The sequence below is a fragment of the Oryza brachyantha genome, chromosome 1 (genome assembly GCF_000231095.2).
Source record: "Oryza brachyantha chromosome 1, ObraRS2, whole genome shotgun sequence".
NCBI classification, from domain to species: domain Eukaryota; kingdom Viridiplantae; phylum Streptophyta; class Magnoliopsida; order Poales; family Poaceae; genus Oryza; species Oryza brachyantha.
In genome coordinates, this window is record NC_023163.2 from 28,602,926 (window position 1) to 28,616,284 (window position 13,359).

Consider the following 13,359-nt stretch of genomic DNA (forward strand, 5'->3'; position numbering starts at 1 on the left):
GCAAATTGAAGAATGATCTACTTAAAATAACGCAGCCTCAGTCCTAACAGATTTAATTTTGATTTGAGCCCCTCGTGCTTCACTTGTTAAAACTGTAAGCAATATTGTGTGTGCAAGTTTGTGCAGGAACGCGGCCATAAAATCTGGAGTCGAAAACCTACAAAGCACGTACCCTAACGACGCGTTTTTCCGGGGTAAAAAGGGGCCTAAAAAGGACTGCATGGCTGGATGACACGACAGCAATTTGAGTGATGGGTTCGCCGTTCTCATGCACGCCCTTGGGTTCACGGCACGGCCGGCCGGTCAGTGTCACTGGCTCCTCGGTTTTCTTATTTAACGTAATTTATATATGAGTTTGATCATTTATCTTACTTAAAACTTCCTTAAAAGATAAATAATTATTAATTATTTGTATAAGATATAATTTATAAGTAAATAAACTTTAATTTATAATTTTATATATTTAAATAAAAATTAAATAAGATGATATATTTAGGTTTAAAAATCAACCATATCAAATAAATAAAATAGAATGAGTAATGTCCGTGTAACTACGAGGTACAACGTACAATGAGTCAATGATCTTCCAATTCCTTGACTGGGTGAAAAGCACACCCAATTCAGTATTATTCTTTCTTATGATTCAATTATAACTTCTTGAGGCTGGAAAAATAATGGAGTAAGTATAAGCAAACCACAGCTGTTGCGAGTTGCGACAACCGCTCCCTCCGTTACTCCCTTCGGTTATTAAACATGTATGCCGTTAATTTTTGATACATCTTCGATCATCTGTCTTATTTTTATTGCAACTACTTTAAATAACACTTCTATTTTGCATATTTATATAATTTTTAATAAAATAAGTGATTAAATGTATGTTAAAAAGTTAATATCATTAAACATTACAATCCAAAGGAAGTATCAATTAAATAAAACATTAACTAGTTATTTCAGACAACAACGCTATGTATGATGTTCTCATAACACTATAGCTTTTGTTTGTTCAACAAATTTGGTACTATGTGTACGTTATACACATATGCAAAATTCTTTCTTTTGGGCCTACACGATGTACCCACATAGGGGAAATGCGTAAATACCTTTTTGTAGATTTGTGAAATACTTTGGAAGTTGTAGGAAAGTAATAGTTCTAACCAAATAATTATATCTTTGTAAAATTTACTCAAATTAGTAATGAACTAATAACATGTATATCTCAACAAATAAAAACAAGATAGTTATGATTCATGCTCTAACCATCTCAAAACAACTATTTGTAGTCCCCGTCTCGACAAACCACAGCCATTTCTCATTTCACTTTGAACTTTCAATCTTAACCAATCTTAATCATATTTTACACAATTCCTTAATCTATTAAAAAATAGAGAATCTATTCTATACGATTGAGCTTGTTACAATTCAATTATTTGTCACTAACGTTGTCACTTTCTATAATATGCCACTGGGCTGATGGCTTTTCAAAATGCCCAAAACACCCTTATATACACCCAGTGTTAACAATTGAGTTCTATCCATAATTTTCAAAAAAAAAAGTTACATAGCCTCCTTTTGCAACATAAATGTTTTGTGCGTATATTTCCATATCTTTTTTCAAAAAAAGTATAGACTATTTTTCATAGGTAAAATATATTTTACAAATAAAAATAAAATACAAAATCCATGAAACGTATGCACAAACTACCATGTCATGTAAAGAGGTTACACAAAAATTCGTATTTTTTAAAACTTCCAAGGAATCGTTAACCTTGCAACTATATAAGTACATTTTAGGTATGTTTAAAAAATATTCCTAGTCCGATGGTACACTATAGTATAGAACAATCGATAAACCTGCTGATATATTATATAAAGTGACAATGTCAATATCAGATTATTAAATTGGAACAAGCTCAATGACACAAAATAGATTATCTCCTTAAAAAAGTTTGAATCACCTATATTTTGAGATAAAAGGAATACACACTTTTATTTATATATTTTTAATTAAAAATTAAAATAGATTTTTATATGAAAAATTACAAAAGTAGCCCCCTTAATAGCCACATATTGGACGATTTAACGGTCAGCAGTCCCTCCTCTCTCTCGAGCGCTCCTGGCTTACGACGGTTGGCAATGGCCATTTGCCTGTCGGATATATCGGCCAACTAATAGGTATTTTATATATATTGCCCTTAGCTGGACGTTGGAGGTTAATTTTATAATTTTTAATAAAATTATATAAACAAAAATTTTGAACGAGTAATTAGACAGTGTGAAAATGATATATATTTTTTTCTCTAGGACATTGTTATAGATCTATTTATAGACTCATTAAGTTCGAGAAACATCCCCTTCCATGAAACCAATTTAAAATGGCAATGTTCCTACGTGACACACACTGACGATCTGTTGATGTAACAAGCGGTATCAAACAGGGATTAAAAAAACAAAATTTAAAAATACATGCTTGGCCCTACGTGTCATATGATATGGTAATCCAATCAGTGAAGACCCTCAACCACTTTGTTGACGTAACAAACGTACGGTATCAAGTAGGGATAGAAAAACAAAATTTAAAAGTACGTACATGCTTGGCCCAAAGTGCCATATGATATGGCAATCCAATCAGTGAAGACCTTCAACCTCTTTATTTACTTGTTCACATGTAGTAGTAACTAAAATACTGCCGCATACTGCAAAAGTTCCAAAAGTTTATGGACATTTTCCAAAGATTTCGTAAAAGCTACCGAAGGTAAGCACTCAAATCTGGCAAAACATTGTATCACATTAATGTACTGCTAGTATCATAGAAGAGGTCAAGAGAGGAAACAAACAGCTCCAAGAGGGGAAAATGATGGGAAACAAACAAGAGGTTCAAGGACCACACGTTTGGGCCGATTCAAGCATGCCAAAGTGCATTCTGCAAGTGTGTCCCAGTCCAGCAACCATGCACTACGAGAATCAGATTCTGAAAATTTATACTCAGGAGATATTCTGGCTAAATTCGCACTACTGCTGTACTGCAGTTCTACAGGATGGTCGTCCTCATGTCGGCAGTAAAGCACAAAGCATATCATATACGGACCGTGCTATCTCTATCCGTATATCACAGTAATATTGAGAAGTAAAAAAACCATGCACAGAACTAGAGAAGTACTTCCTCAGATCAAAAGTTATTTATCATCTATAACAAAATTTGGTCAAACTTTAAACATTATGACTACTCTTAATTTCTTAAATTCTTAGTTTAAATACAAGATAAATGATACACATAAATTCTACATGAAAATTATTATTATAATATCATAAACTTATTATTTTCTAAATTTATTTTAACACAAAATTGTATGTCAGAATTTTAGAAGTTTGACTAAATCTTGATCTATTACATTTGTCCCAAAATAAATTTATTTTTCACCAATCTTGCACTTACCAAAAGAAAACTAAAAAAAACTACAATACCCTGTTTTATCAAATCCCTATGCAACTATTTGCCATTTTATCTACTCCCAATATAACTATTTCATATTTTTGCAAACTTTGATGCAGTGATTACTGTTGAAATAAATTTATTTTGGGACATATGGAATAGGCTAAAAAAGAACTTAATATGGCATAGAGGAAATAAATGATAAATATTTTTTATCGGAGAGAGTTCTTGGTTTGTTGAAGTTCTTTTGGACGGTGCCTGATAAGTCGATAAAAGTGATCGAAATGACGAAAAATAATTTTAGGCTAGAATTTTAAACTTTTACTCGATCGTAAGTAATAGTCCAAAAGCCAATGTTAATTTTAAAAAGGAAGGCGACGAAAAAAATCCGTAATTAATCTGAAATTAAGTTCTAAAGTTTTAACTTGGATGCGGCTTATAAACTACTAATACATTCCTGCACCGTCTTAACTGCAATACGTGAAAATCTATTAACTTTATTCCATCAAATCAAATATTTTGATCATTCATATATTTATGTGAATACTAATATAGATCTGAATATATATATATATGTATATATATAACATATATATATATATATTTGTTCATCGATAACGGATGGAGTACTACGACTCACGAATTATGCGTCATCATCATTAAAGTGACGGAAGCAATTCTTCGACCAAACCGAGTTAAACCCCTGGCCTCTGCTAGTTAAAGGTGAGACCGTGGACAGCTACTCAGGAAAAGGAGGATACATATTTTAAAAAATTGCAAGAGGGGAAGGAAAAATGGAAACGGGATGACCCAGTCCTCTGCACCTCCCTCTCACGGCCACAACAAAATTAAGCTCGGATCGAATTGAAGAGAAGCCAGGTCAGTCCCGCCACGCCACGAGAAATTTCTACGCGTCGCCGTCGCGCGCGGCCCCGCCCCGCCCCCCGTACGTGTCAGCGGTGACGCTTGCGTGCTTCCCTTCCCCGTTCCCCCCATATATACATCGATTCGCGCGCGTGCACTCACACCTCTCCTCACCGCTTTCGCCACCAAAAATCAACCAAATTAAACCATTCGATCGGTAACGCGATCGCCACGCGGCTGGCTAGCTTGATCGATCGGCCGGCTTAGCTTTTCTGCTCCCACCTGCCTGCCAGTGCCAGCTAGCTCGCAAGCCATGCATCCCCACCACCGGAAAGCTGCACCGCGTGCTTCCATATAACCAGCCCAGGCGAGCTCGAGCACGCAGACAGGAGGGTCAGGGCAGGTGTGAGGACTGCGCGCGAGTTGGCCGGCCGTCGATCGATCGATACGTACGTAGGTACGCTCCGGGGCGCGAGCGACATGGCCGACGGCGGCCGGCGGGCTCCGGGGTACCGCTTCTACCCGACGGAGGAGGAGCTGATATGCTTCTACCTCCGCCACAAGCTCGACAGCCTGAGGGGCGACATCGAGCGCGTCATCCCCGTCTTCGACGTCTACTCCGTCGACCCGTATCAGCTCTCAGGTACGAGCACGTTACTCACGTACGCATGCAGACCCAGCTAGCCGGCCGCACGCGCGCGGCCCGCGTGCATTGCGTCCGCGCGAGCGCCCGCGTCACCCTGTGTATACCTGCAGAGATTCACGAGAGGCTGCGCGGCGGCAACGGCGGCGGCGGCGAGGGGGAACCGTGGTTCTACTTCTGCCCGCGGCAGGAGCGGGAGGCGCGGGGCGGGCGGCCGAGCCGGACCACGCCGTCGGGGTACTGGAAGGCGGCGGGCACGCCCGGCGTCGTCTACTCCGCCGACCGCCGCCCCATCGGGATGAAGAAGACCATGGTGTTCTACCGCGGCCGCGCGCCGTCGGGGACCAAGACCGAGTGGAAGATGAACGAGTACAGAGCATTCCACTACCCCGCCGCCGCCGCGCCACCAAGCCTTCCACCGCAGGTGGTTAATACCCAAGTACACGTTGCTTTCTTTGCCGTTGCACATACTAGATGCCATATGCTTCCCAAGCTTCTATACCTCACGAGTCAGGTCTATCTCCGTACTATAACACCGATAGATATGGCCGGGGCCCGGGGCAAACTACTTGTTTGTGCCGGCCGTTCCCTTTTGGTGGTGGGTAAATAACCAAATTAAAAGCAACTCGATGTTAAGCTTCATATATTTTCTGAGTTGGTTCTCGCCAAACTGCCAGTGAACCGGCTGCTCTCCATCATAAAGCATTTGAAGCACAAGTGTAACATCATATTGCCTCTGATAACTTTGTTAACGATTTGCATGGGGTTGACGCACTGTTTATCATTACAAAAACACAATTGCTTAAGTTGTAGATTTTGCAGTCGATCATTAAGACGTACGAAAACTAATTTGGCCTGTGTGGCTGTGTGCTTTGGCTGCTGCAGCTGCGAAGTGAGTTCAGTCTCTGTCGGCTGTACACTCGGTCGGGATGCCTGCGGCAATTCGACCGGCGGCCGCTCGCGGGCGGTGCTGATGAGAACACAGGGACGACATCCACGGCTGCCGCTGCTGCGTCACCCGAGGAAAACGACGGCTCAGGTGGTTCCATGCAGCAACAGCAGCAGCAGGAACAGGCGGAGCTGGTGATCGATCAAGGTGGCGCCGCCGTTGATCCGGACGGCTGGTACGACTCCGACGCGGCCACCTTGACTGCACTTCTGTACTGGCCTGGAGATTAATTAGGGAGACGCTGATCATATACCATGTTTTGCTCACTGTGCTAACTGTGTTCATGCAAAGTGCATGTTACACGTACATGTGAGAGCCACTATCAACAACCGTGCGTACGTAGAGCGTAGTACACTTTTTTTCTTTTTCCTTTTTTTTTGGGGGTGTGGGGGCGGGGGGGGGGGGGGGGTGGTTATCGCCCAAATTAACTGACGAGTTCTAACGTGTAAGAAAAAAAAACAGATATCAAGTTTTGGCTCCGTCCTTTTGTCCCTCTGTGATCCCCTCCTACTTTATAGTTTTGAGAAAAAAAATAATGGACGTGTGCATATACGACTTGTGCTTATGACATGCTTCAGGTCTTCAGCATGCTATATTTATTTACGGGGCCTTTAAAATGTTATTTGTTGATGTAATAATGACTATTGTTTGTGTAATTCTTAAATCATATCTAAACACAGTGAAATCGTTTCATAGCAAGCTTTAGTTTGATTCAATTAAGAATGCAACACTATGCATTCTAAATGATGCCAGTCCATATATTTGTTCTTAATTTAGATATGGTTTACATGCACGAATCTTCCAAAGATCAATACGTCACTCGTGATCCGAAACGACTTAAAGAGATTATATATACACCTTAAGTCGTCTTGACCCACTGTAAAAGACTTGATGCACACATTTTGTGAATGAAATAGGAGAGACATCTTCTTTCTTTAAAAAAAATACGTCAATGTACAAAAATTTTTCACTAAAAATTTTTTAGTACCGAGATACTTTCTCGTAAACCATAAATCTTTTCTTGTTTTATATGTTCTTAAACTACGAGTGACACATTTTCTAACCAACACATTTAATATAGTTGATGCATTTTCTAGGAACACATTTAAGTCATGTCCTTTGACAAAATATATGCGGTGATAGTTCTTGATGTGAGAACTCCACCGTTCGTGACAACTCACTCTGTTCAAAAAAAATCTAAGTTTCTCGGGTTAGGCATTTGACTATCCGTCTTATTTAAAAAAATTATTAAAAAATTAAAAAATTAGTCACGCGTAAAGTAATATTCATGTTTTATCATGTAATGACGATAAAAATATTAATCTTAAAAAAATTTCAAATAAGATATTGAGTCAAAAATTCTATCCAAAAACTCAGAAATTCGTTTATTTTGGGACGGAGGTTGTAAAGATTTATTGTGTAGTCAATTTAAGCAGTAGCCATTTCGAGCTTAAATCACGAAAGATGCACCGTCGGATCTTGGCGACAATATGATCAAAATTAGCTAGCGAAGCCGATTTATATATCAAATTAGTCTGTAGGCTGATTTGGGTTATTGGGACAAACCTACAAAGGAGTTTACAATCTCACAGCAAAGATGGATGCGTGATTTACCAGAAACAGATCCTCTGACTTAACTGCACATGCAGTTGAGTCATTGACAAGTGGGCCCCACCTTACTATGGCCCACATGTCAGTAGCACAACTGCACAGCAGTTAAAGTCAGAGAAGCCTCAGAGAAGCAAATCGACAAGGACCTATAAAGTAGAGCTAAAACTAGGTAAATGGTAACAGAAAATAAGATTCATGATAGATTGATTAGTTCTAAATGTTGTCTCGGTTGAATCAGCCATATCCTTCTTCCACCATCCTAGTAGGCTTAGAGATTAATGAGGACTCGGAAAAGCCCAGCCACAAACAAGGAAACGTGAGAGATATTTAAACTGCACTTGGACTTGGGGATAACGGTCAGTCCGGTCCGCGAGAACATCTATAGTCCGACCGCAGTTCATCCTCTAGTCCGGCACTCCGGCCGGTCTCACATGTAGTGATTAGAAAGGCCATTACCGGAAAACTTACTATAAACTTAAATGAGTGCTAACTTTGATCATAAAATGGTGCATACCCCAACTTAACCAAGACATTTACCTAGGGTTTTATCTTACCCTATTAAACATCAGCATCCATGCTAAAATTTCTTTGATTTATCTAAGTTAAAGTTAACTCAGGTACGTATATGTCATTTATTGAGACGGCAAGAATTAAGTATTTTTCACAAGTCCGACAAAAATCATGCGAGTAATTTCAAAGAAGAGATCTATTAACTTGTTCACGAAGACTGCGACAGCATCTTGTTGGGCAGCACTAAAACAACGTGCACGAAAAAGAAGGGCCATCTCGATCAGTGGACTCCAGTTTCTTTCGCTGACTATCCATTGAACGTTCCACGAGTATGTAGGCTGGCACTGGAGTCATTCTTTGCTTGCTTCTGTTCATGTACAGCGTGCTCGATCATGATGGTACACATTAATTAATCCGTCATGTTTTCATGTACTTGCAGGTTCCATGCATCCAATCGAACAACTTGCAGGGTGTATTGCGGTCAAATTTCGATCGAAAGATCAGTGCAGGTCGTCCTTTCGTTTTTCTAATCCCACCAGATACCCGGGGGTCGATCGATCTGTTCCTTCCGGCCAGTGGCCAGCGGCCACTACCGGCCTGAGACGAGAAAACATGCGATTTGGACTGCTTAAGACTAGTATAATGCCATTATATTCAGTTTGGAATAATGCATTCGTTCTCGATCATGACAGATGTTTCTTTTCATGTATTATAAACTATAGCCATATGTAAGGTTGACAGTTTCATGCATAGAAATTATGGTGGTTTGACTGCTTCACTGCTCAATGAAGCACGAGTTAGGCATTCGCATTAGGTCATCTTCAACAGTTCAACGGCCTTCTTATATGAGTGTGCTGCTCGATCAAAGAAAGAATTCTTCGTTTTTTTTTCAACTTCATGCACAACCTAGTTGTCACTACGATGTTGCGATCCTGCGACAGTTTCTAAAAACGTCGTCAATCGCCGCCCCGGTGATAAAATGTAACAAAACTCAATTGAACAAGCCAATTTTCGATTTTTTTTTCTTGAGGAAGCATGAACTAATCGAGTTTAGGCCAGCTAGGTAAAAGGTTAAGTGCATGCACAGGTGGTCTTTTTTCTTAAAAGAAAGGAGAAAATAATTTTGCCGAGATCTAAATTAAGAAGTTCACTACTATAGAAACACACATGGTACCGGTTGGGAATCTGGCATAGGCCCAAACGGCACCCTGTAGGAAGCACCTATATGAGAGGACTTATATGTATTATTTTCCAAAATGGTACCTTTGAGGTTCCACGAATAAAAAAAACTGGTCAGCTCGGTTTAAAGCCAACGCTTTGAGCGGCCTCCTATCACCCTCGTCTTTGTTAACCTTCAAAAACATATTCACATAATCACACAATCGTAGTCCAACGCCAACCACAAAATCTGAAATGCCCATAGATCAAGAATCATTTGAACCACCCACAGATCCACAAAATTTGAAGTCGTCCCCATCAGAGATATTAAAGTCCTCATTGCCGCTCCTGCTCGCCTGGTCTAGCAAGAAACACGGGTACCAGATGGAAAACACACTAGGGAGCTCGATGCAGCTCTGCCCAGGCACCGACGGTGAGAGGAGGAGAACACACAGTGATGGCAGAGGTGGAGATCAGGGAGGTCGACACAGTTTTGCTTGAGCACCATCAGTGGGAGGAGGAGAACCCATAGCGCGGCAGCAAAGATGGAGACTAGGGATGTGAAGTCACCCGTTGCACGTTGTCGTGTGTCACTGAGGGGGGAGCGACATGGAGGCAAGGAAGGATGACACATTCGTTGTTGCAGAGAAGGGGAATCTGCCTGCGGCGAGGGTAGAGGATAGATGAGATTGAGTGAGAGAGATAGACAGGTGGAAGGGATGAGAGGATAAGGGCTAACTGGAGTGGCGAAGCCGATCCAATGGTTCTATAAACCGTTTGGCTAGGCAACTCAAAAGTGTCGATTTATAAAAACTAGCACCTATAATATTATGTGTATCATTTTAAAAAAATCTGACATGACCGTAGCAGGACCCACCTATAGGTGTTGGTTTACACTAGCAACTAGCACTTATTCTTGTTGTTACGGGGCTCACATAATAGGTGTCGGTTGGTATACGAAAACTAACACCATGACATGTTTATAGATTGGTAATGTCTGATGGTAGCTATACTGTAGGTGTATCTTATATGTGTTAACCAGTACATATGGATCTTTATATGTGCCAGTTCAATATAACCGGCATACATGTACCAGTGAAGATAGATAGTACCCTTTTCTTCTTTGAAAACTCATAATATTTATCAAAAGAAAAGGAGTTTACATGAAAAGTACGTAAGAGATTTTAAAACCCTGAATGATTAGTGTCAATTCTAACAATTGACAAACAATAGGGACCATATTAAATGTGAATTAGATTGTGACACTCTTCTCGTGTGGCAATTGAGGCCGTGGTCGTCTCGATTCTCTAGTCATTCAATCTGCTACTCCATTAGTCTTTCTGCTAGCATCTATCTTATATCAATTGGTTGATTTACAAAAAAGACCTAAAATTTGGAAAGAAGCTAGTGGCCACAAGCTCCAATAGTAAAAAAACATTATGAAATCATTGTTGTTGATGGTCTCACCAGAGTGGAGTTATCTAATATGATGATTGCATTGTCTATCTGAAGAGCTCATATTATATGGCAAGCCACCTAAATCCTAGCCACCTCTGCGTGCAAAGGAGAGGCCCAAGTTGCACTACATGCTTGGATGAGCAATGAATTGTGGCTAATTGGATCGTGAATAAATATACATAGGCTGCGTTCGGCGAGGGTGGGTAGAGATAAGTTAACTTAGCTGCCACGAAAAACGTAGTAATAGATTAGTATATGATTAATTAATTATTAATTATTAAAAAATATAAAATAGATTAATATGATTTTTAAGCAACTTTCGTATAGAAAATTTTTGCAAAAAAAAACACCGTTTAGCAGTTCGGGAAGCGTGCGCGCGAAAAACGAGAGGAGGTAAGTTAACTTGTTGCCCTGGCGAGCGCGGCCATAGTCCTCTCAGGATATCTTTATGAGAAACATCAACATAACACCTAGCTCCTACATGCAACCTTAAATTGAGAGCATCACTTGAATTGTTATGTTGATTGTTAACTTTTTAATTCTCTATTTCATGATCTCCTGGTTGGGACTCTTTATTGTATGTATGGAGCATGGTTTGTGATGCATTGATGACTTGCATGGGCTCCTAGCTCTTTGAGTTGAAGCTGTGGTATTTCCTTGTCTTCTAGATTTGCCATAAGATCATCATTATTTATGGCCCTTCCTATTGCATGTTTGTTGCGAAGATGTAGGCTATAATATCCTTGACCATCAGATCAACAGTGAAAACAATTATTTGATGCTGAAATTTAATATAAACCAAATGAGTCTGCTAAAATAAGCGATATATTTTTTAGAAAAAATAAGAAAATGGTATAAGTATAGATAATAGATCATGTCGTAAAGTGTGATACTTAAGAAAAATAAAATAGTATAAAAGTTGACAAGTGTAGAGTAAAATGAAGTAATAAAAAATCGATAGGTGAAAATAAAGTATTCTCTCCTAATCATAAATCGTAGGCCAATATATTTTTTTAAAATAAAGTTGAAACACAAAAATTTCTATATTATAGGATAGATAGAGTAACATGTTCGTTGATAAAGTAATCATGCCTACACGGCTACACCAAACCAAACCAGCGAAACTTTCACTCATCTGTATCGGGTGTTGCGAGTGTTTAAGATTTCTTCTGTTGTGCTACCTCCATTCCAAAAAATTGTTCGATTTCTGTGTCTAACATTTGATCATCCATTTTATTTAAAAATTTTCTAGAGAAATTTTTAAAAAATAATCACTTATAAGATTTTTTGGGCTTGTCTAAATTAATCGATATATCAATGTATATATTTTATAAATGTGTATAGATTAATTAGCACATATATAAATATAGATAAGATTAGAAAGTGTTATAATATAAAATAGAGTGAATAATTTTTAGAGCGACAGGTCAGAACTTTCAAAAGGAGGAAACAAAGACGACGGGAATCACATCTTCACCGGATGACATCAATAAGGGGATATTTAAACTTCATAGATTTCTGGACAAAAAGGTATTCCTCAGCTTGATCCTGAGCATAGATGGGCTACAAGGCCCACAGGTGAGATATGGGCTTTGTCTTGTTTTGACTTTTGATTTTATCGAATATAAATGGAAAGAAGTCCACTTCTGATCCTTCCGTACTTTCTGTCACGCGATCCATCCAAATAAAGTATTTATTGGCCATCTATCGGGTACCACGTGGCCGAATGAATTACGTATCGATGATTGACCATTGCCGCAATTCTTATATATAAAAAAAGAATCTGCAAGGACAGATAGATCATACGTAGATGTTACTGATCATTGGACACTGACATTAGTCGAAAAGGCAGTCGGGCGTGCGTGCGCACTGCACGGAGATGACGTGAAGAACACTAGAACAGGACGCTCCAGGACAGGAGCACGGCTGTGGCTGTTTGGCTGCTGTGCCGCTGCTGATCGCACTCCGCGGTTCGGTGAGACGAATTCGCAAAAGGGGTGAGAAAGGCGAGGGGGAAACGGCGGTTTCGGGTGGAGTGCGAAGCGCACCGCTCCTCTACGCGGTGGTTTTGGCTGCCGCCGCCGCGGTCCGCGGCCCGCCGGTCCCGCATCGGATGTCGGCGGAATCGGCGCTACCCGAATCCCCCAGAAATCGCCCACCGGAAACAAACACCACCGCCCACATGTCAACCGTCCAGTAAATGTTTGCTGATGCTCTCTGGTGGGCTCCTGGTGAAAGCTACTCAGGCCATATATACGGTCCATGGGCTAAATGCCCTGTATCTGGCTCAAATGCAGTGAGCCGATGGTTTGCTTCCTGATGTTGCAACTTGAAGCTTTGCTCGATCAGGGGCCAATGATGAAGACCGGACGACAGCTTTACTTTTTGCAAGAGGCTCAAACGGGTTGGGTACCTCAAAAGCAGATTCACGAATTAAACAACCCGCCGTAAGACGCTCGGCGCGAAACTGACCACAAACCCAGGATCGAGCGGAAAACAACTAACCCAACTAGACCGACCGATAATCCAGCGGGAAACAACTCCCGTTCCCGCGATACGCCAACGCTACCGCGGCCGTTTGGCGATCCCCGCCCGTGGCGCACGCGTCCACCGACCCCGGCGCCGCCCTCGCGCGCCGATGGCCCCGCCGCCTCGCTCGAGAGCGCGCACGCGCAAAAATTGTGCGTCCACGCGTCCAGAGCAGAACAAAATACCCCCACGGGATTCCGGATTCCC

The 13,359-nt window shown here is 40.8% G+C and overlaps 1 protein-coding gene across 1 annotated transcript; it reads left to right on the top strand.

Moving 5' to 3' along the window:
- Positions 1 to 4,474: 4,474 nt before the first annotated feature.
- LOC107304218 (NAC domain-containing protein 90-like) lies at positions 4,475 to 6,266 on the top strand. Its single transcript, XM_040529482.1, has 3 exons — positions 4,475 to 4,937; positions 5,051 to 5,361; positions 5,823 to 6,266. Exons 1-3 carry the CDS (start codon positions 4,775 to 4,777, stop codon positions 6,114 to 6,116), a joined length of 768 nt encoding a protein of 255 aa, XP_040385416.1. The 5' UTR covers positions 4,475 to 4,774; the 3' UTR covers positions 6,117 to 6,266.
- Positions 6,267 to 13,359: the final 7,093 nt, after the last annotated feature.